This window comes from Maniola hyperantus, chromosome 8, assembly GCF_902806685.2.
Source record: "Maniola hyperantus chromosome 8, iAphHyp1.2, whole genome shotgun sequence".
NCBI lineage: Eukaryota > Metazoa > Arthropoda > Insecta > Lepidoptera > Nymphalidae > Maniola > Maniola hyperantus.
In genome coordinates, this window is record NC_048543.1 from 10,200,635 (window position 1) to 10,223,982 (window position 23,348).

General features: G+C 36.8%; 3 protein-coding genes across 11 annotated transcripts in view; 2 read left to right on the forward strand and 1 right to left on the reverse strand.

Annotated features, from left to right (window-relative positions):
• The first annotated feature begins 1,730 nt into the window (after positions 1-1,730).
• On the forward strand, positions 1,731-4,131 carry LOC138402660 (uncharacterized). The gene is made up of 4 exons (XM_069500233.1): positions 1,731-1,858; positions 2,437-2,580; positions 3,026-3,157; positions 3,856-4,131. The coding sequence occupies exons 1-4, from the start codon at positions 1,769-1,771 to the stop codon at positions 4,021-4,023; spliced, it is 534 nt and encodes a 177-aa protein (XP_069356334.1). The 5' UTR covers positions 1,731-1,768; the 3' UTR covers positions 4,024-4,131.
• The window catches only part of LOC117984234 (phospholipase A1), a 44,449-nt gene continuing 25,201 nt past the window's right edge, over positions 4,101-23,348 (reverse strand). For 6 of the 9 annotated variants that reach the window (XM_069500225.1, XM_069500228.1, XM_069500229.1 and 3 more), the window contains 3 exons: positions 7,777-7,968; positions 5,213-5,381; positions 4,102-4,722 (listed from right to left, as the gene is read on the reverse strand). In XM_069500225.1, the coding sequence (XP_069356326.1) occupies positions 4,665-4,722; positions 5,213-5,381; positions 7,777-7,968 (419 nt within the window). In that variant the 3' untranslated portion in view covers positions 4,102-4,664. Of the gene's footprint in view, positions 4,723-5,212; positions 5,382-7,776; positions 7,969-23,348 lie in introns of all 9 variants that reach the window. The other 3 variants (XM_069500222.1, XM_069500221.1, XM_069500224.1) reach the window with 1 other exon arrangement.
• LOC117984226 (aldehyde dehydrogenase X, mitochondrial-like) lies at positions 12,943-22,688 on the forward strand. Its single transcript, XM_034970851.2, has 11 exons — positions 12,943-13,102; positions 14,548-14,652; positions 15,723-15,990; positions 17,351-17,467; positions 18,012-18,199; positions 18,808-18,910; positions 19,626-19,807; positions 20,354-20,518; positions 20,706-20,863; positions 21,870-21,944; positions 22,428-22,688. The coding sequence occupies exons 1-11, from the start codon at positions 13,073-13,075 to the stop codon at positions 22,501-22,503; spliced, it is 1,467 nt and encodes a 488-aa protein (XP_034826742.1). The 5' UTR covers positions 12,943-13,072; the 3' UTR covers positions 22,504-22,688.

Sequence of the window (23,348 nt, forward strand, 5' to 3'; positions counted from 1 at the left end):
TATGTTTTTAAGAATATTAGCGTAATTATATAAAAAAAACCGGCCAAGTGCGAGTCAGGCTCGCGCAATGAGGGTTCCGTACTACAGTCGTATTTTTTCAACATTTTGTACGATAATTCAAAAACTATGATGCATAAAAATAAATAAAAATCTGTTTTAGAATGTAAAGGTGAAGACCTTTCATATGATACCTCACTTGATATAATCACTCACTTCGAAAGTTGAAAATACTAATTATTAGTTCATGACCACAATTTAATTTTTTTTTGTGTGATCTAACCCTAAATTCACGGTTTTCAGATTTTTCCCCAAATGTCAGCTGTAAGATCTACCTATACCTGCCAAATTTCATGATTCTAGGTCAACGGGAAGTACCCTGTAGGTTTCTTGACAGACAGACAGACAGACAGACAGACAGACAGACAGACAGACAGACAGACAGACAGACAGACAGACAGACAGACAGACAACAAAGTGATCCTAAATCCGCCTTTCCCCTCCAACTAAGCGTAAAGCTTGTGCCAGGAGTTGGTACGATAAAATAGTGCAATGGGTGGAGTTTGAACCGTTGATATTTTGGATTTCAGTCCGCTCTTTTAACCGTTGAGCTATTGAGACTATTGAGGAGTTTGATTTTAATAATCCAATTTTCAATTTTCGCATATAACTCGCCGCGCCGCCACGGTTGCTGTGTTGTTTTGTTAATTTGATGAGAATATCTGTTTGTGGATGTCTGTATTATCATCATCGTCAACAACCCATCGCCGGCTCACTGCTTAGCACGGATCTCCTCTCAAAATGAGAAGGACGTTTGCCATAATCAACCATGCTGGCCAAGTGTGGATTGGCAGACTTCACACACCTTAGAGAACGTTATAGAGAACTGTTAGGCATGCAAGTTACCTCACGATATTTTCCTTCCCCTTTAAAGCGAGGCATATTTAATTTCTTTAAATGCACTTAACTTCGAAATGTTAGAGGAGCCAATCCTGGACCTCCCGACTAGGAGGCCGAACGTCGTAACGACCTATATAAAACTTCATAAATTATATTGTACTAACTTATGCTCGCGACTTCGTCCGCGTGGACTGCATTAATTTATACCCTACCTACCTATACCTACCTACCTACAAATACCTACCTACCTACTCTTTACAAAGAACACACCCTCCTTTCATGTCTCTAAGACCAGCGGTTGTGGCTGTGCGTTATATGTGAGTCAGTCAGTCAGTCAGTCAGGACTTTAAATTTTTTATAGAGAAAAAGATTATGGATCATTTATCTAAACTAGTACCTAAAGCTTTTATAAACGTCGTGTCCCAAAAGCTGATCCACGCGTCTGGTGACCCTTGAGCTGGTGCTTATTTAGCTCAACGGTTGAGCCTTGCCGTTCAGCGAGGTAATAGCGCCAGTGTTTTGGGCACAATGCCCATAAATGACCATTTGGACGGCGTATATTTTTTGTAAATGTAAATTTTTTAGTGATAAGTTTTTTCTGTATGTATAATTATAGTTTTCTTTTGTAACTAGTACCTACCTATTAAAATAATTCCATGTACTTAATAGGTACTGCCGGTTATAGCACCGTTTACCTAAATTAGGTACATTTAAAAGAGGTTTTATTAAAATAGCACCGTGATTAAGTTCATGGCAAATTAAACATAATAAGGTCCCTATCTTTTATTTACCATCTTAATTGTTTGGTACATATTACATTCGTACAAAATACTTACATACTATTGTCGGAGTTTGTACAAAAATATACAAAATGTCGCAGAATACATTTACAAGTATCTGTACTTTTGTTATTATTTTCCATGTTATTTTCTTATGTCACTGTAATACACCACAAAGTTATGTGAGTATGTGCTCCAAATATAAGTATAGGTATTATGCACATAAATTAATGTACCTACTTACATTATATTTTATTTTTATTATTGTTGTCTCAGAAGTGACAGTTGATTCCAGAGGTGGCGCTTACATAGCCCAGTGGCGTAGCCTGGCTAGAATATTAGTCACACAGTTCCGCACTACAGTCGTATTTTTTCGACATTTTGTACGATAAATAAAAAACTATTTAGCATTAAAATAAATGAAAATCTGTTTTAGAATGTTCAAGTAAAGCCCTTTCATATGATACCACACAGTATAGTAATCTTACTTTGAAAGTTGAAAATATTAATTATATTTGTTCATGAACACATTTTAATATTTTTTTGTGATGTAACCACAAATTGACGATATTCTAATTTTTTCCCTTGCGTGTACTAAAAGACCAAATTTCATGATTGTAGGTCAACGGGAAGTACTCTGTAGGTTTATCGAAAGACAGTCAGACAGACAGGACAACCATGTGACATAAGGGTTCCGTTTTTCCTTTTGAGGTACGGAACCCTAAAAATCTACCTATATAAGTATCTTTTATTTCCTCAGGGAGAATTCATACTAAAAATAACTGATTTGGGAGTATGTAAGGGCCCAAAACGAAATGACTGTATCAACATGACTGCAAGATTTGAAAACGATACGAACCTTTTAATAGACGCGCAAATTACGGAGGACGTTATACCAAACCGGGTAAAGTATACTTAACAAATTTTTTTATCCGTTACTAACTGTATATCCATCAATACTTATAAATAAACTATTATTATAAATGGGAAATTGTAGCTGTCTGCTAGCTTTTCACGGCCTGTCCCGTTAAAACCGAGTTCGATGAAATTTGGTACCTACAGTCTTAGCTTACATCCCGGGGACGGACAAAGGCTGCTTTTTATCCCGAAAAATCAAAATAAATTCCCACGGGATTTTTAACGGCTCACGGCGATTTTTATGAAATTTGGTACCCACAGAAATGGCTAACATCTCGGAGACTGGCATAGCTACTTTTTACTGCAGAAAATCAAAGAGTTTTTACGGGATTTTCAGAAAAACTTTAATCTACGCGGATGAAGTGGCGAGCATCAACTAGTTAACAATATAACTCAAGGAGTTGTTAAACCGAATTACTAATCCCACACAGGGTAAGGTCGAGGCAATGATGAACAATAAGCCGTTATTAAGATTGCAGATGAAGAAACCTTGCGACCATCTATTTATGAAGCCACTCTTCCAACAAATATACAATGTTAGTCAGAATTGCGAATTCAAAAAGGTATAGTCATGCTTATCACAATTTACTTACCCTACTGTAGACCACAGATCACCACCTGTAGACGCCTAAAAATAGCCAACCACCCCCGATCGCCAAGCTTATGCAGTTGCTTAGCATAAAAATAGGCCCACGCCCGTTTGGCTTTTGAGTCCACCAATCACAACAAAGCATTCCCCTGTCCTACATTTTACGATTTTGTTTTCATGCAAAACCTTGTATATGCGTACTCTTGAGATAGAATTCTTTGTGACCTATATCATAAAGTTGAAGTTTATTATAATATCAGTTCGATACATTTGTCTATTTGAAACAGAATTACTAGTCTGAAAAATACTAGACGAACTTTTTTTTTATTCCGATACAAGTTAGCCCTTGATTGCGATCTCACCTCGTAAGTGACGATGTAGTCTAAGATGGAAACGGGCGAACTTGGAAGGGATTGCCGGATCGCTAAATCGCTTGGCACGGCTTTGCTGTTAGAGTGGTAACTATCCACAGCCAAATTGCAGCTGCTGGTAATCGAACCCGGGAACTCCCACTTATAAGACCGCAGCACTAACCATTGACCATGACTTTTTCCCCCTAAATAATACAATCAATATAAGTATCCTGTTCGTCAGATAAATACTAAAAACTATTTCACTACAATATGAATTAAAATTAAAATAATTACTTACCGCATCATTAAACTTTTTCAGGGTAATTACAGTTTGAAAATCGATATTGAAGATATTGCGCAGAAATATTATGGTGGTATGTTTCTATACGGAAGCCTTACGTTCAAATCAATATTCTACAATGACAAATGCAACTTTTCTTGTGTTATTATAGCAGTGACATTTTCTCCGAAGAATAAAGCTAAATAACTGTGGGTTTTCTGAATTTTTTTTTAGAGAAAGTTTGTTTCATGTTTTTTTCCATAAAAATAAAACCATTTTCAAAATAAATTATTATTTTAATACCTTATCAATCTTATAAAGTGACAAATATGTTTTATTTAATAATATGTAAAATTTAAGTTCCTACGTATTAGGTACATTGGAATCTTTCTGGTACATAAATGAATTATTAAATTATTTTATTTATTTTTCATAATTTTAATAACCGTGAACTTGTTTTTTATTTACCAAGTTCACCGCGGTTATTAAAATTATGATTATGTATTATGTTCTCCCTGTGTCTATTACAATTTTTTTTTTAATTCTAGAAAATGTTATACGTCTTGGTTATAAATAATTATAATAGGGTACACTGACGCCTAAGATACGGGCCTCCTAGTTTGGGAGTAGGTCTAATTTAAGTATAATTGTAACTGTAGGTGCGGCATATATTTTGTACTTTAGAGGTAACTGAAATCTGATAAATTTTGGATTCTAGCTTCCATTTGTACTTTATTTTATTTATATACTTAAATAGATACCTTATTTTTGCAATGTTCACTTTTACATTAAACTATCTAGGTATTCAGTACTTAATAAATTAATTTCACTTCATTAATTTGATTTTGTTAGTCGAATGGACAATTTTCTTCTCGCTCTACTCGAACACAGTACATCCCTCGTGATCTGCAAACATAAAACGTTATTACTTTTATGTATAGGTATATTTACTTTTTACTAGCTGACCCGCCCGACCTCGCTGTGATGGAATTTTTGAAAACCTATGTCATAGAGAAATTTCAACAACAACTGCACAATTTACAGAAATCTGGCAAACTATAACACACAGATATTTGTTTCTAGAGCATTTTTTAGGGTTCCGTACCTCAAAAGGAAAAACGGAGCCCTTATAGGATCACTTTGTTGTCTGTCTGTCGGTCTGTTAAGAAACCTACAGGGTACTTCCCATTGACCTAGAATCATGAAATTTTTTAGGTAGGTAGGTCTTATAGCAGACATAAGGGGAAAAATATGAAAACCGTAAATTTATGGTTACATCACACTAAAAAAAAAAAATTGTGGTCATGAACTAATAATTTGTACTCTGCAGTCGCAACTCGCAAGTCCCTGCCGTTGTTCCTTCCAAAATCTATTCTTTAGGTTTCTTCAAACTTACGTCTCAGGAATATCCTCATCAACTCTGACCACTTGGCGGTCGTACCGCAGGCCCCAGTGGCCTTGCTTGGGACACGTGGAGTCGCAGGGCACGCCTACCATCTTTATACGTCGGCGTATGGCTGCTGCGAAGTAGCAGGAGCTCATGAAGTGGCTGCAGCGGGCTACACCTATAAATAAACAGTAACATTTCATTTTTAGGGTTCCGTACGCAAAGGATAAAACGGGGAACTAAGACTCCGCTGTCCGTCCATGTGATTTTCACAGATGATGTATTATTTCTGTTGCCGCGTTTATAGATAACTAGATGATGCCTGCGACTTCGTCCGCATGGATTTAGGTTTTTAAAAATCCCGTGGGGACTCTTTGATTTTCTGGGATAAAAAGTTGCCTATGTGTTAAATGTTAATCCAGGGTATAATCTATCTCCATTCCAAATTTCATCCAATACCGTTCAGCCGTTTTTGCGTGATTGAGTAACAAACATCCAAACATCCACACTTTCACATTTATGATAATATTATAATATTAGGATTAGGATTAGGAATTAGGATGATGAAACGATGATATTTCACACTTGCTTTTCTGGACAGTTGTAATACTGTCCAGGATGTTTAACTTTCGAATCAATGTACAGGGTATGAAATGTGCATATTTCATATCATGTTATAAGAAAACGTTAATTTATTTATACGAATGGATTCATTATACCTAGGTACTAAGTCAAAACGATAAGATTATGTAAATATTATTAAACACAAATTAAAATTACTTAATTTGTTTACCTATCTGTTGGTACCTATAGCTCACACAGATTAGATAATACTCGTAACCTATAGTTTAAAATGTAGATACTTAACTACAATGTTTTGCACCTATCGTCCAGGTATAAAATACAGAAATGCATGTTATTATCGTAAGCACTTAGCAACTCTATATAGTAGGTATCCTACTGCAATAAAAATTGTTATTAACAGTAAGTTGTTAAACTCGGGCAACTGATTTACGAGAAGCTGATTTTGTATTAACTAATAAATCCACACTAATAATTTAATTAGAATGCGAAAGTCTGTCTGTCTGTCTGCTCGCTTTTCTCAATTCATTCGCAACTAATTTAGATGAAAGGTAAGTATAGGTACAGTTAGCTTACATGCCGGGATTGTCCGGGATAATAAATAATAATAGGCTTGTCCCGGAAAAAGAAACATTTCCCCTGGGATTTTTATAAATCTAAATCCACATGGATGCAGTCGTGGGCACCATATATTTGATACAGAGATAACTTGCATCCCGGATATGCATATAGGCTACTTAAATCCCGGGAAATCAAAAAATTCCCACAGGATTTTAAAAAACCTAAATCTTTGGGATCCCAAGGTGCTGCAATGGCGACTTCGCACCGGTAGGTGCAGCGTTCGAAGAAGTTCCCCTGCTAGGTGGACGGATGACATCTGACGAGTCGCAGGGAGCCGCTGGATTCAGGCGGCGCAAGACCGCGGTGTGTGGAAGTCCCTATAAGGAATCTGTGTCCAGCAGTGGACGTCTATCAGTAGATGATGATAATGAAATGCATGCGGACACATCTAGTAACTAGTAAATAAATGGGTACTTGATAAATATGTATTTCAAAAGTAAGCTGGTCTACCTTAATTTATGAAAAGTATTGTATTGTATTATAAAATTAGTAGTTAATCAAAACTATTTAATTTCATGATTTCATGACGGTTTTTCATAGAATGTAGATACCTATTACCTAAAATCATTAAGTTTTTCTTTTTCTAAATTATCCTTTGCAGACTTATTTATGTATTTAAACATCAATGATAGAACTGTTAGCTTATCATATAAGTAGAATGAATGTTAATACACAAACGAATCTGATAAGAACCTGTGATAAGAACCCACTCGTAGAAGATAAAGACAATGACGAGCAGAATTACTGAAGTAGCCATAATTTGAATTCTGGTAGTTTCTATTGTAGGAACGAATAACGATCCTATATAATCTTCATTAGTGTTCCTTGAACTAAGCATTTAGCTATGTACTTTAAATCTGCAAAGTATCCATTAGGTTTCTACATCTATTATATATTACACACAAACACACGAGTAAACGCGGCGATCGAGACGTTGGATTCTATTCTGGATTTCGAATTCGGGCACTACTTAGTAATTTTGAGGGTTCCGTGCCTCAAAAGAAATAAAGCAACCCTTATAGGATCACTTTGTTGTCTGTCTGTTTTTTTTTGCATGAATAGCTTGCTCTTGACGACAATTATCATCATGCTTAGTAAAAAGCAATGATGAGGTCTAGGTTGGAGCATGGCTATTCACTCTTGCCTTGAAGTTAGGTACTTGAAGGTAGGTAGCAGGAGACATGGACGACGGTTACACTTCCAAACTTAAGCGGTTCGTATCAGAAGCGTTGAACAAAAAAACGTTTCATACAAGTAAATTACATGTCGACCACACAAGGATGTTTTCGATTTCTCACTGTTCTGTGGTAGAAGAATGGTAATGTTCATTTGAATTCCTTTTCTAATTTACTAAGTAAGTAGGTACTTACGCATCACATGCCCCCTACAGCCTGGTTGCAGTCTTCCGCCGTTGACGCAAAAGTCCGCATGTCCTATCAAACCGCTCTCCCCAAGAAAGCCAGCGTTTGTATGGATGACTTGGACAAAGTAAGCGTCATCTCTTCCTAGACGAAACAGACGAGAGCCGTACATAGACACTAGAGGTCGGGCGGGATCTAAACCTGGAAGCAAAACGAGAACCTTATGTTAAGAATAAAAACAATATAATAATGTGTTTACTTATAAATTATGTAACTCGGAGGGGATCTTCTCTCTTCCTAATCCTAACTCCAATTCCTAATACACTCCTAATATCTAATTCCTTTTATCCTAACCTATACATATAAAATTTAAAGTCCTGACTGACTGACTGATTGACTTATAATAATATATCAACGCACATCCTAAACCGCTGGTCCTAAAGACATGCAATTTGGAGGGTGTGCTCTTTGTACAGAATAGGTATCCACTAAGAAAGGATTTTTCGAAATTACACCCCTAAGTGGGTTAAATGGGGGTTTGAAATTTATGTAGTCCACGCGAACGAACTCGCGAGCATAAGCTAGTTTAGTATTATTATCAAAAATGCCTCGATAAAAATAACTTGGGCTGACTCTGGCCTCTGGATAAAAACTATGATAGTACAATTGAGCATTGCAAATTGCTTTGTCGCTCTGCGCTCACTGACTTGAATACCAAAACAAGTTATTACAATAACTTATTTATGTAGCAAACGCGTCCATCTCGTCTAGTTAAGCTGATACAAGGGGCTATTTTTATCCCACTGGATCTCCTCGTCGTCGTCGTTGGAGTAAAATAAATCTCTAATAATTTCAAATGGAGTTCATCACCCCCACGTAACGCGGCCCTGCCGCTTTGAGGATTTCAATTAGTAAAACTTGTTCAATAATTTTATATTTTTTAAAGATAGAATTTAGAATATAGATTAGAAATTAGATAAAATATGTGTAACAATTACTTTTCTAGGTTTGGACAACTTATGTAAATTTATTTTGACATTGGTGTATGTAAATCAATGTATGCCTGGAGTTTCTCTACGTGATCAAATCAGAAATCGTACGTAGGAGAACTAGAGTACCTACCCGATATAGCTCAACGGGTTGCGAAGCTGAAGTGGCAATGGGCAGGACACATAGTTCGTAAAACCGATAGACGTTGGCGTTCCAAGGTGCTAGAATGGCGACCTCGCACCGGAAGACGCAGTGTTGGAAGACCCCCCACTAGGTGGACGGACGACATCAGACGAATCGCAGGGAGCCGCTGGATTCAGGCGGCGCAAGACTGTGGCGTGTGGAAGTCCCTACAAGAGACCTATGTCCAGCAGTGGACGTCTATCGGTTGATGATCATGATTAAATCAATGTTTATCTATCTGTTTACCTAAAACATCAGCTGTGTGTCTGCCTAGGCACATCGCTCATGTTCGCGAATCGTTTATCCGATTGAGTTAATTTGTTCAGCCATTGTTGGAACTCGCAGGAAGATTTTTGGCATCTCAGATTGAGTCTGACATCTAGTACCATTAACGTATAAACCATGATACAAACCTGTGCCACCAAAGTGACGACAGGTCGAGATGGTAATAAGGGTATGAGGTGGGGAGACACTCCACACACCTGCACGTCATCCGCGCTATCCCGCATCTGATTAGCGTGGGAGCTGTGCGGGTGTTCGGGGCGTCTTCACCCCGATTGCCATCTCGACCTGTCGCGTACTATAGACCTCCTCCGAACAGTATCGGGTAAACAGTAGATATATCGATTACCTACGTGATGTAAACATTTCCATGAACCATTCAGGCAAACAGGAATTGCCTTACTCACAACCTTGAATGGGAAGCTGGAAGAAATCTCTGTTTAGAGATAAGCATTTCCGATGTAACTTAATTTATTATTACTTTGTAACTACAATTTTTGGTACATGAATAATAAAAATAAAATAAATAAATAGGTATTATTGTATGACAGAAAGTACAAGAAGGTACCTAGTAAAGCAAACATTATCGAGTACGGAGTACGTTGTTATTCTTGACATTATATCCATGCAAATTTAGACCTTATGTCAGTTGTGTAAGATATTAAAATGATGATCTGTTTAATATTGTGTAGTTATGCTGTGGCCTATGTGCACACAATACGTTCAAAGCATACAGTATAGCAAGTAAGGTCGGATACAGACGTTGCAACAGCATCAAAATATTATAAAATCAATAATATCGCCGATGACACCTACCGTATCGAAATTGATTTTGTAGATATCGCAATCGCGATCGCTGGACGCCGAATAGCTACTGTCTTCTGAGCGACCGCTGCTGCTCAGCAGCTGAGCCTTTAATTTTTAGCAGCTTAGGCCATAGATAACACACTATATACCAGAGATGCTTAGGCTTCCATTTTTTATTTTTTTTAGGGGCGACACGAACGGGAGCATATATTTCAGCATTTCATAGCTGCCATAAATAGAGAAACTTGAGCTACCTATAGATGATTGGCTATTAGAGAAGCTAGAAAACTTAGCTAATACTTAGTACAGTAGCCGGCGGAAAATATCGACCTTTAGAAAGAGGTTTCGGCTTCGTAGAGCGTTGTCTTGGTCAATCATACCTATCTAAATTTTGTCGGTCTCAACGACAGAGACAGCGTTCCGCTCTACAAAACCGCTATCTCTTTCTAAAGGTCGATGTACAATATTTTCTGCCGGGTACTGTAGTTCAAACGTATCCATGTCTGAGACAGTCACTGTCTGTCTGTCGGATAGAAATCTGTCACAAAAAGCAGTCAACTGCGTTAAACCTTAAATGGTTTGTGCCTAGAATACAATGTGCTAAATTGCCTTGGTAGATTAAGTAGGTACATACATAAGTATATTAAAGGCAAGCGCAGACGAGGGGCAATCCTAATGAGTACTTTTTAGTTTCTATCCGTCAAATTAAATCATTTCGAACTGCATCGCATAACGCACACGCTAGACTGACAGGTGTAACAGGCGAATAAAGTTAAAGTTACGGATAGCGTTAAATTTTGACCATTAAGGTAGCATTCGGTTCTTCGGCAACCGCGACGTGCGATTGCGACCAGCGACTACGCGACCATGGTCGCCTGTCGCAAGGCGACCCCTAGCTTTCGGATGTCAGCGACTACGACATCGCCAGTCTTCCCGCAGTTTTTATGTGTGACTAATATCTCATCCTCGCTCGGTAAAAACGACGCCATTTTGATGTGCTTCTCGCCTGCGTCGCGCGACGGCACTGGCTCCGGAGCGACCGGGTCGCGGTCGCCATGCCGCTCCCTGGCCCCGCCCACCAGTCGCGCGACGCGGTCGCGGGATTTGTTTAGTGCTCCATATAAATTAATACTAAGTGTGACGTTGTAAATTTTGAACTACTAACTAGCGTTTCGCTTTTAATAAAAATCAATTTTGTTCAAAGTATGTTGGTGCCACCTAGCATCAAGGTGCAGAACTACGCGTGGGTCGATGTTCAGAGTTCATTCGAGCCACAATAGATGGCGTTTGCTTCGTTGTCAATTGTCGTAAAAATAAAACAAAATAATTAAATAAAACCATAATATCATTTGTTTATTGTTAAGTCATTAACAAAACGGTTCTTATAATATATCCTTAGGTTCCGCAAATATTCAAAAATGAATTGGCTTCATGATCAAACTAAATGAGAGCGGCCACACTCGGGTTGCGTCTGGCAACACCGATTGGTGAGATTTAGAATTTTTCTGGAGTCAACATGTGAAGACGAATTTTTTCGTTCCAGGAAAATCTCACTCTTTTTCGCCCATGGCTTCGCCTGGGAAAATACAATAGTTATAAATTTAGTCATCCTAACGTATTTCAATGTTTCATCAATTATGGTGAGTGAAAAATCAAGTAATGTGGATTCGACAAAATGGCGGTTTGGTTAGAGAAAATCCTAATTTCATGATTTTCCCTTTCAGTTCCAGTTATTTTACCTTCCCAAATAAATGAGGATAATGGGTTGTGGGTGGACTCCTGAAAACCATTGGTGGCCAGGAGTTCAATAGGTGAGTTGTGTTTGATCGGGAAAATTCCACGTGTCGAAATTTTCACACAGCACAAATTATAATCTTGTTTTTCTTTGTTGCAGGGTTTCCGTTTGCGTTTTCGGTTTTAGTTTTCGGTTTCGTTTTCCGTATTTATTTCTTTTGCACATTCACGTTGGCAACTTAATTTCTATGGATAAGACTTGGTGAAAATCTTTGTAATGAAACATTTCGGTTGTGAAGAATCAAATAAATTGAGTTTTGGGAGCTTGGCCGATGCCGTCCAGCTACCTTGCAGTCTTCGCACCTACAAGTAAGCAAATGTTTGTATCCTGGAACAGTTTAGTGAACCTTCTTAGTGTATGTGTACAGTAAGAACCCTGTCTTTACTACTGAGCCTTTATTTTGAAACAATTTTATGAATTTTACTGTGTCATTGTCTATTCCATGCCAATGGCATCTTAAATTTAAAACATAGATTTTATGTACTATCTACCTAAGGCATTCTAATGTATCTAAATTAAGTCTTGGCATTAAGCTAGAATAACTAAGCATTATTAGCCATCACTATGTATTAAGCGACCCCGGTAAAAGTTACATTAAAAACAATTTTGCCTAACATCTAGCAAATTTCATTTATAACACCTCATATACATTACAAGGGAGTCGACGGCTAGCTTCTATTCTTTACTAGGTAGATAGATCGAGTAAGTAAAATTATTTTTTTCCTCTAATCTTTGTAAGGTGGTAGATTATTCCGTATCCGGGTATATTTCTATTCCGCCCAATTTACCACCCTTACATAAGCAGTGGGTCGCGCGACCCGGTCGCGGTCGCGGGTCGCCGTCGCGCGTCGCTGTCGCTAAGAACCGAATGCTACCTTTACCTACTCAAAACAAAATGCGTTGCACAAGTTATTGATACAGAATACTCCCTCATTAAGGTTAAAACTAAAATTGTCCTAAGTTAACAAATTCTGCACCAATTTGCTTTTATTGACGATCCAAGTATTAACACAGTAACGTGACTTTAACCAGACCTTAGATTTACGTCAGAGACAAATCTGTCTTACGAGTAAACGGACGACGGTATTGTCCGCAGAGGGCAGTGAACTGTGCGTGTGTTCCAGACTTAACTTGTGTATTATCAATGATTCCAGAGCTATTTTAGTTTCGATGCAAAGCCGGTAACCACATGTAGCGCGACCGCGTAACACAACACTCGTGAAATCTGAATCCAAAAATTGATTTACAATGGTGAAAGTCGATATTAAATATACCAAGGTAAGGATCTTTAACTTTTTTTATAAAATATAAAATGTAGATTAATATTTCCTTATAGATATTTAATTTAACTCGTCAGTAAATATGAAAAAAAACCATGTTAATTATATTATTTCTAACTACCTACCTATATTAAATCTTTTCGAATAATTGTGCTGTGGAATTTATACCGATGCTCTAATAAGTCTAATTGAATCGCTTGTTTTAAGAGCAACGTTTTTGCGTATATTTATCTATATTCCATTATTTTTATCAACAATTAGCAGCCCGCCCTTTCTTCGCACGGGTACGGGTACTTTCTACTGGTGAAAGAATTTTCATAATAGGTTTGTTAGTTCCAAAGACTATCTCTTTGTCTGAAAAACTTTACCTCTTTATGATATTAGTATAGATAACAATATGCTTTTTATCATGATATTATATCATAATACATATTATTATCCATTTTTGCTCTAAATTGGTATGAATTTTGTAAACACCATTAAAAAAGCCATTTTTGCGAACATCGTTTTTTTTGTAAATGTGTGATCGATCGGGACTTTTCACAATGCATTTATAATGGTGTTGCAACATTTTTAGATCTATGCAAATTATTGTCAGCTTACCCTTATTTTTTGAGTTAGCTTGACCGGGCTACTAAGCATCTTTGTATCATATAAAACTACATAGGTGCCAGTTACCCATTCAACTCTTTACTTCAATAATATTATAATTAAAATGTCTACTTTATAATTTTTAAAAAGCTGAATAAATCGCTCAATATCACTTATATCAATGTAGTCTTAATTTAGGTAGTAAGCCTTGACATTGTATATATATATCTACCGATAGACCGATTTCGTAATTTTTATCTTGTTTATGTTAAAAAGTTGAGTAGGTAGCTACGAGTACTCATTATAAATCCGTGATGATAATAGTATTGCTATACTTAATTATTTTCAGCTTGGCAACAACAAATAATTATGAATCGTCAAAATATGCAGTAACTTTGTGTAACAACAAACTTCTTTTCTTTTTTTTCTATTTACCGCCGCCGGGAGAGTTATGTAATATGTTATGTGTTTATTTGACTTATGAGTTATGACTAATTTTGGATAACTGATAAATAGTATGCTACCTATTATTTTTCTTTTAAACCATTGATGAAAAACAATCATTAATTATTACCTACTTATCATAATATTCGGTAAAATAATCATACTATTAACTACATTTTTTTTAAATAATTAAAAATATTACAATAAAACTTAAAGCTAGCCTTAACTATAATAAAATTACTATACAAATACCTGACCTACCTACCTACGGTACCTACCTTATATTATGATTATTTTCGTAAGGTTTACAAAAAAATAGCAAAAGCGGTCGTAGGAATCTAAATGAATAGGTACCAGAAATGATTTTCGACTTTGACTGTAATTATATTATTTGCGACAACTTTGCAGTTGTTCATCAACAACGAGTGGGTGGACGCGGTCAGTAAGAAGACCTTCCCAACTATCAACCCTCAAGATGAAACCGTCATCATTCAAGTCGCTGAAGGAGACAAGGTACGATTTAGTTTCAGGAACCAGGATAGATTAGACGACTGATTGGAATGATGACCTCGGGGATCTGCCAGTGTTGGCAGATCCACAACTAACAGCCGTACTCAGAGTCGCTAATCGTTACTTAAGATTGAGTTAAAACGAGACAGATGTATGTAAGAGATATAACTCTGTCTCGTTTTAACTAAACTTAAATAACGATTAAGCGACTCTAAGTACGGCTGTAAGTGGACATACGACAGTCCACAGTCGGCGGGAACTACTGGGGCCCTACCGCGGTTGTTTGACAGCTACAATGTCACGATCGCAATTATCTCTGATTGGTTAATGCTCGCTCACTATTGGCCACAATGCGTTGTTGCAACAAGAATCGCACAAATTCAGCCAATCAGAACAATTGAGATTGTAATAATGATTGATGCCGGTTTTAGACAATCGCCCTAGTGGATAGTGGATCGGTCGACGACGCAAGACCGCCGCCTGTGGAAGTCCCCATAATTATTAGTCCTATGTCTATGCCTATGTTCAGCAATAAGTATGTATTACGTTTTAATAAAAATCTTGGTTTTTTATTGGTATAGTAAAGATATTTTAGTAATTTTTAACTGCATATAGGTACATGTAACTGTGAACATCCGCGCCACGCTGACGTCGATATTTGTAACATATTATGTAGTTGTTGAACTGTTCCTTCATATTTAAGCTTAAGAAAGCCAAAACAACATAAGAATTACAAAATTATATATAAAAATTACATAAAATGAAGAAAGAAATATTATAATCAGTAGGTACATTATAGAGGTATTTATAATATATAGGTAAGTCATTGTACTTATATTTCTTTCTTTATTTAATAAATAAATTATTACCATTTACAATAATTTTATTGTAAACACTACGTGATTGCTCGTTTCTGCCAAAGCTATTGTAATAAATTCAATGCAGACTCCGAAAGCAGTAAAAACCGACTTGCAATGTGGAATGATAATTTCGCTTTGTTTTCGTTAGTATTCATGTTATTTTTAGTTATGTGTAGGTAACAAATTAATACAGAATTATTTTCTATTGACCAGGCTGACATTGACATAGCTGTAGAGGCAGCAGTGAAAGCTTTCCATCGCTACTCCGAATGGCGACTACTAGATGCCTCCCAGAGAGGCAGGCTTCTTCTCAAGTTGGCAGACCTCATAGAAAGAGACGCCAAATATCTTGGAGAGCTGGAAACCCTGGACAACGGCAAACCCATCGCCCATGCGACCGGCGAAGCTATGTGGTCTGCACAAATTATCAGATATTATGCCGGAAAAGCTGACAAAATTCTTGGAAATACTATTCCAGCTGGTGAGTATCTCTTTGGAAAATCTTTGAAATTTTTATTAAATCACCAGCTGATGCCTGCTACTTCGTTCGCGTGGATTTAGTTTTTTTTTAATCCCATGGGAACTCTTTGATTTTCCGGGATAAAAAGTAGCCTGTGGCACTTTCCAGGTCTTTAACTACAACCATGCAAAAAAATCACGCTGATCCGTTGCTCCGTTGCGGCGTGATTGAAGGACATACCAACAAACAAACATATTTCGCATTTATAATATAGATAGTGATTTTGACAAGCTCCTTGGATGGTGACTGACTTGGACGCTGCAGCTATATAAGTAGGACTAGTATTTTGCTCGCTGCTCGAGCTGCTAAAGCAGCTCTCGAGGTCTATAATCGCCATTTTGAAAAATTTTAAAAAAGTCATAAATTTTGTATGAAAAAAAAAATTCCGCCATTTTGAATTTTTTTTCAATCCATCGAGTAAACCTTCGGATCCTGATCATCTCTTGCCAAGAAACCACTCTTCCATCTTTCATACCCTCCGAGATTGACGCGGATGAAATTTGTATGGCGGCCATCTTTTTTTCGGAATTTTGAATTTTTTTCCAAATTTTTGGCAATTGGATGAGGTTTCGAATGACATTTGGTCGAGCACCTCCCACCTATCTTCGATACCTCAAGCGTGCCCTTCACCCGTCTCCGAAATCCTCAATCATCAGCTCCCTCCATATGTTGCCCTAAAGGAATCTTTGTCTTCTATATGAAACCACAAGTGAAAAAAAAAAGTTTCATACAAAATTTTACAGGAGGGAATTTTTTGAAAATCTCGGCCGCCATCTTGTTTTTCAAATTTTTTTCACTTTTTCTAAAAACCGTTTACTAATATCTTCAATTGTTGCAAGTTGTAACAAAATCGGTTGGAAAACAAAAAAGTTACAAAAGTCAGGTCGGCCGCCATCTTGTTTTTCTGAAATGTCATAATTTTTCCCTAGTCGAATCCCACTTCTGAACATATCTCCCATACATTATTATATCATTTTCTATCTCTTTCTAGGAGAACAATTATGTCAATCAGTGAGTGAGTGGTAATTGAGCTATATATAGTATAAAATCTCGGCTGGGTCAATTTATTATATTGTCTAAATTGGCTCACGTCTGGTAAAAGTCTGGTCTGGTAAAAGGTTTTGGTCGTGGTTAGCCATACGAAAACGTACCATAAAGGTTCCGTACCATAGGATATGGAACTCTAATAAAAAATACAATAAAGTGTCTCCCACCACAATCATTTTCCAATTGGCTCGAATGATCTATTTCCTTTGGTGAACCTAAAGCTGTAAACTAGAGCTACTGACAATTTTTTTTACAAAAGTACATAACATTGCAGATGGCGAGGTGCTTACAATGACACTAAAAGAACCAGTAGGCGTCTGTGGCCAAATCCTACCATGGAATTACCCAATTCCCATGTTCGTGTGGAAGATCGCACCTGCTCTTGCTGCTGGTATGTTTCCTCCACATATAATTATATATTAGTTAACCTAATTCATTCCATAAATCACATGCTACTTTTATTCACAGTGTTTTATTGGCAATTTTTCACGGAAAGTGAATTTTCGCATTTGATATAATATTATTATTATATTTTAATTTTAAAAGGAATTATGATTATTTCGCGGGTGGTTTTTCACGATGAATACATTATCGCACTTGCAATTACTACATCATTTCAACTAGATGTTTTTCTCTTTATAACGAGAAGCAATGCAAGTGTATTCGCTGCACACTCTGTAGCGTCTTAGCTCGGGTCGGCGACCATGCACGCGCGAAATTTAAATAATAAAGCGGGATAAAATGTAATATGTCTCAAACTTTGTGAGATTTTCTTTCGTGAATTTTCACTGGCCTTTAAATAAGGCTATGAATTAAGTAGTGTCGCTAGTACGTAACAAATAAAAATATTTTTTACGTGATGTGTCACAATATGCTGCCTTTGAAATGGTCCATCTCTAATATTATTATGCTATAACTTATTGCAAAACCAACAGGTTGCACCTTGGTCCTCAAGCCTGCGGAACAGACTCCTCTAACAGCTCTTGCAATGGCAGCACTGGTCAAGGAGGCAGGTTTCCCAGCTGGAGTTGTCAACGTAGTACCCGGGTATGGCCCAACCGCTGGCGCCGCGCTTACTAATCATCCAAAAGTGGACAAAATTGCCTTCACTGGATCTACTGAGGTACATTTTTTATCTCTCCTTACTTAGTAAGAAATATTTTGGTTTGTTTACAAATAATCACTTACCTACCCATATTACAAAATGCGAAAGTGTTTGTTCGTTGGTTTATTGGTTTGTCCTTCAATCATGTCGCAACGCAGGAACGGATTGACGTAATTTTTTGCATGAAAGTGACATTGGCTACTTTTTATACCGGAAAATTGAAATCCCACGGGGTTTTTAAAAACCTAAATCCACGCGGACAAAGTCTCAGGTATCAGCAGGTTTTTAATATTTTGCCGAGCTACTTTTAATGCAATTGTTAAAAGCCTCAATAGCTCAATGGAGCGGACTGAAATCCCGCCGACGACGCGACGCGCGACGGTTCAAATCCCACCCGTTGCACTATGTACCCGTTGCTAGCACAAGCTTTACTTGAAGGTGAAAGTGTAATATTAGTCATATCATCATCATCATCATCATCATCATCATCATGATCACTCATTACCGCCCCACTACTGAGAACGGGTCTCCTCTCAGAGTGAGTCATATAAGATTCTTATTTTTTTTAAATATTTAGGTATAGGTAATAGTTTTTAAAAATCTGTAAAATGTGTTGTATGTTTCAGGTCGGACGCATTATCATGAAAGGTGCATCAGATGTGAATCTTAAACGTGTTACCCTTGAACTTGGAGGAAAGAGTCCTCTGGTTGTTTTCAATGACGCAGATGGTAGGTTAATTTTATATACCTACTTAAGAAAATTCAATACCTGTTTACGTATGCAGTTATGCATATTTTTTAAATTAATCATACATTTGTTACATTTACGTGGTTTGAAAACACCTGAGTAAACCTTTCATGTATGTTATTGTCTTTCATAATATTATTGAAACAGTTACATTAGGGCTGCTTCCCGGAGCTGGTTGAGAAGTCAGAATCCGTTTTTGGTAGGTATATGGTTTAATTACTGTTTTACAAAATGGTATATTTTAAAATTAAAGAGTAGTGTACGTCCGTTCGCGTCAATGATCGTACACGAAGGCCCCAATGTGTGCTTCTTCGGCAGGTGGCTCACGTTGCGCTGATGTAGCAGTCAGCCAGCGTAACAAAACCACTGTTACAAATTTTAATATAGTGACAAGGCAATAATATTATTAATTATACAACCCGAGCACCAAGATCTTAGATCTTGAGTACAATTATTATTATTGGTCATCCAACGCTGTGCTTTTCGGTGCGAAATCGTCATTCTAGCACCTTGGGGCCACCCCAATGTATATCGGTTTTTCGAACTACGTGCCCTGCCCATTGCCATTTCAGTTTCGTAACTCGTTGAGCTATGTCGGTTATATGTATGCTGGATCTCCCGGATCTTCTCATTTCTGATTTGATCACGAAGAGAAACTCCAAGCAATGAACCCATAACCAAACGTCTATGTTATAGTCGATGAAGCCGCTGAAATCGCTCATCGTGCTTGCTTTGCTAACGCGGGGCAATGCTGCGTTGCTGGCACAAGGACATACGTACAATCTGGCATTTACGACAAATTCGTTGCCAAAGCTGCTGAAATTGCCAAGAAGAGAACTGTTGGCAACTCCTGGGAAAACGTACAACAGGGCCCCCAGGTAAATACCAAAACATAAACTATATGTTTATAATATTAAATTGGAAACATTATCAAAAATTAATACACCGTAGGTACTTCATAAATTATTCAACAAAAATACAAAAACCCAGTTGCAATTTGATTTTAGAATGATAAACCACACATTCATTCAGTCGAATGATATGAAGCTACAAAGTCAATTGCCATCGTCAAATCCATTAAAACACTTTCTGACCAACAGAGTTGTTCACATATAATGGAATAAATTGCCTAAGGATGTGGTTTTGTCAAGTTCTATTAACCAGTTCAAGAATTAGAAAAACATTTGGAAAACTCGAAGCACTTCTGATATTATATAGACGCATCAGCAAAAGCTGCTTAGTCTATATAATAAATAATTAACATTTCATCATCATAATCAAAATTATCACTACAAAAAGGACCAATGATACAATGATATTATATGTACTTATATCTCCTAAAATATCAACGTCCCCTTTAACCGAATGTACCTTTATTACTAGTAACAGTGCAACTTTATTGTACTTATTCATGTTATTTTTAGATCGACTCCGAGATGTTCAATAAGGTTATGGGCTACATCAACGCTGGAAAGAAAGAGGGTGCGAAATGTATCGCTGGTGGTGACAGATTTGGCACAAAGGGATTCTACGTCCAGCCAACCGTCTTCGCTGACGTCAAGGAAAATATGAAAATAGCAAGAGAAGAAGTAAGATAGTACAGTTATTTCTGTTTCGGAAGTTCGTAAAAAAACATTCGGCAGATTCATGAGTTCGTCAATCGGCAGACGTACATTGCTGGACATAAATCTCTTGTAACCTAGTTATACAAATATGTCTAGTTTGTCAGTCACAAAATATGTCTCGACAAAACCTGTAGTTTATTTTTCTTTTCAGATCTTTGGGCCTGTACAGAGCATCCTCAAGTTTGAGACCTTCGAGGAAGCGATCGACCGCGCCAACGACTCCAACTACGGGTTAGGTGCTGGCGTTATCACTAACGATGTCGGAACTGCTTTGGCATTCATCAGGCACATTCGTGCTGGATCTGTTTGGTAACTGCTTTTTGATGCTGCCTATCTCATATGACAAAATAAAACCTCACTCTTTAGGGTATCCGAAGGGTGCCAACGGAACCCTATTACTAACTCTCTGCTGTCCGTCCATCCGCTTGTCTATCTGTCTGTGTGTCAGCGGGCTCATGAACCGTAATAAATACGGTATTTGACAACTAGTCAAATCAGTAACTTTTTATCAAACGTCAAAACGCGCAATTAGTATGCGATATTCTATGAAATACTGGAATGTGACGTAACATCATACTGTTTTAGTTTAATCGATAATTTAAAATGGCAATTGAACTTAAAAATAAGAAAGGACGTGGATTTTACGTATTTTGGAAGATCCTCTATTTAACGATCATTGAGAAATAATTTATATTTATGTAGTCTGTTGAAGCACTTACAACGCTTTCACAGCAAAGGCAACATATTTTTCATTCCACCCGCAATTTTTGTATAGTTATATAATAACACTAGCTTATGCTCGCGACTTCGTCCGCGTAGACTACATAAATTTCATACCCCTATTTTACCCCTAATTTTCAAAAATCCTTTCTTAGCGGATGCCTACGTCATAATAGCTATCTGCATGCCAAATTTCATCCCGATCCGTCCAGTATTTTGAGCTGTGCGTTGATAGATCAGTCAGTCAGTCAGTCAGTCAGCCACCTTTTCCTTTTATATATTTAGACTAGCTTATGCTCGCAACTTCGTCCGCGTGGACTACAAAATTTCAAACCCCTATTTCACCCCCTTAGGAGTTGAATTTTCAAAAATCCTTTCTTAGCGGATGCCTACGTCATAATAGCTATCAGCATGCCGAATTTCAGCCCGATCCGTCCAGTAGTTTGAGCTGTGCGTTGATAGATCAGTCAGTCAGTCAGTCAGTCAGTCAGTCACCTTTTCCTTTTATATATATAGATTACCAATATTATGTATTAATCCTACCTAGTTTTAATTAAAAGGTAACTAACAACTGTTATTACTTTGCATTTTCCAGGGTAAATACCTATGAGGTTGTCACACCACAAACTCCATTTGGGGGATTCAGAGAATCCGGCATCGGCCGCGAATTGTAAGTTTGATATTACATAAAGTTTGATCTATTAATGAAATATATATTACTTAAATGTATTTACAAATTAATTATAAGTATTAAAATCAATAAACGATATTATAATATTTCATTTTATTAACATCGTATAATATTTGATTAAATACATTTACCTATATTCGGCTACCTTTCTAATATTTGTCTGAAAAAACGCTAATTAAGTACCTACCTACCTATAGATAAATAAAAAGTTCTGTTCAATCAACAATTTAATTGTTGCCCTTTGTTTTTAAGTATACCTATTCTGTATTTTTTATTCTGTGTGATGGGTACTAAGCAATAAAGATATTTAAATTATATTATATTATCTTAATAATACTTTTTAATGAATACAATTACTTAATTAATAAATACTTAATGATTGTGTACTAGTTCCGTATTAAAAGGAACTAGGTAAGTAGGTATCTACTATATAAATTATTATAAATTGGTATTATTTTTCAGGGGAGAGGATGGAATCCTGCAGTATTTGGAGAACAAGACTGTTACTTTGAGCCTGCCTAAGAAGCCACGAGTTTAAAATACGGAAATAACTAAAACCAGGAAAAACAAACATCTATACGAGTACCTACCTATATGATAATATATAATAGATTTATATTTTTATACTTTAACTGCATTGTAACTATTTAATGTTCCCAAGCTAAAATCTAAATGTAAGTGTTTTGCTTAAATTATATGGGATATTAAATTACCTTGTTAAAATATGGTTATTTTATTCACGTACACGGCAGAAAATAACGTAGGTAGGTACATCGGCTTTCAGAATGTCATTTCAGCTTTGTAGAGCGTTGTCTCTGTCACTCATACCTATGTGATGTTTTGTCGGTCTCATCGACAGAGATGCTCTACAAAACACTGATAGATACCTCTTTCTAAAGGTTGATGTACCTACATTGTATTCCGCCGCGTACTGTACATGATTATCCCTTTCAGTAGGTATTACTTATTGCACATTAGTTATAGCACATAATAATAAATAGGTAAATACCTACCTTGGTAATTTAGCAGTTCAGCTTTTTAGTAGATATTTTATTTAAGTAGACCAATCTGAACACGAGGCGTATGACTGCACATTGTATAAGAACAAATAATATTAGCCGTGATTGTGTTCTGGCATTATTGCAACTTCAATTTGGATTAGGTACTTATTTCGCGATCACTGTATTTGATATTAGCCAAAATATTAGCAGATTGTGACAACGTAAACAAACAAACCAGCTGGTCGATTGACAAAAAACTGCATCAATAAAAAAAATAAAAATATCGCCACAATCTATATTGTTGATTGACTCAATTTATAGTATTCTTACTGCAGCAATGCATTTCAGCCAATAGTGAAAGAGTGTCGGCCAATCTCGTGTG

What these genes read in the sequence shown, in the direction of transcription:
- LOC138402660 (XM_069500233.1), top strand. Translation starts at nt 1,769, where the DNA reads ATGTCGCAGAATACATTTACAAGTATCTGTACTTTTGTTATTATTTTC. An exon ending in GTAATACACCACAAAGTTAT is followed by an intron (nt 1,859 to 2,436) that starts GTGAGTATGTGC and finishes TTATTTCCTCAG; the next exon opens with GGAGAATTCATACTAAAAAT. An exon ending in AGGACGTTATACCAAACCGG is followed by an intron (nt 2,581 to 3,025) that starts GTAAAGTATACT and finishes AATCCCACACAG; the next exon opens with GGTAAGGTCGAGGCAATGAT.
- LOC117984226 (XM_034970851.2), top strand. Translation starts at nt 13,073, where the DNA reads ATGGTGAAAGTCGATATTAAATATACCAAG. An exon ending in ACGTACAACAGGGCCCCCAG is followed by an intron (nt 19,808 to 20,353) that starts GTAAATACCAAA and finishes TGTTATTTTTAG; the next exon opens with ATCGACTCCGAGATGTTCAA. An exon ending in TGAAAATAGCAAGAGAAGAA is followed by an intron (nt 20,519 to 20,705) that starts GTAAGATAGTAC and finishes TTTTCTTTTCAG; the next exon opens with ATCTTTGGGCCTGTACAGAG.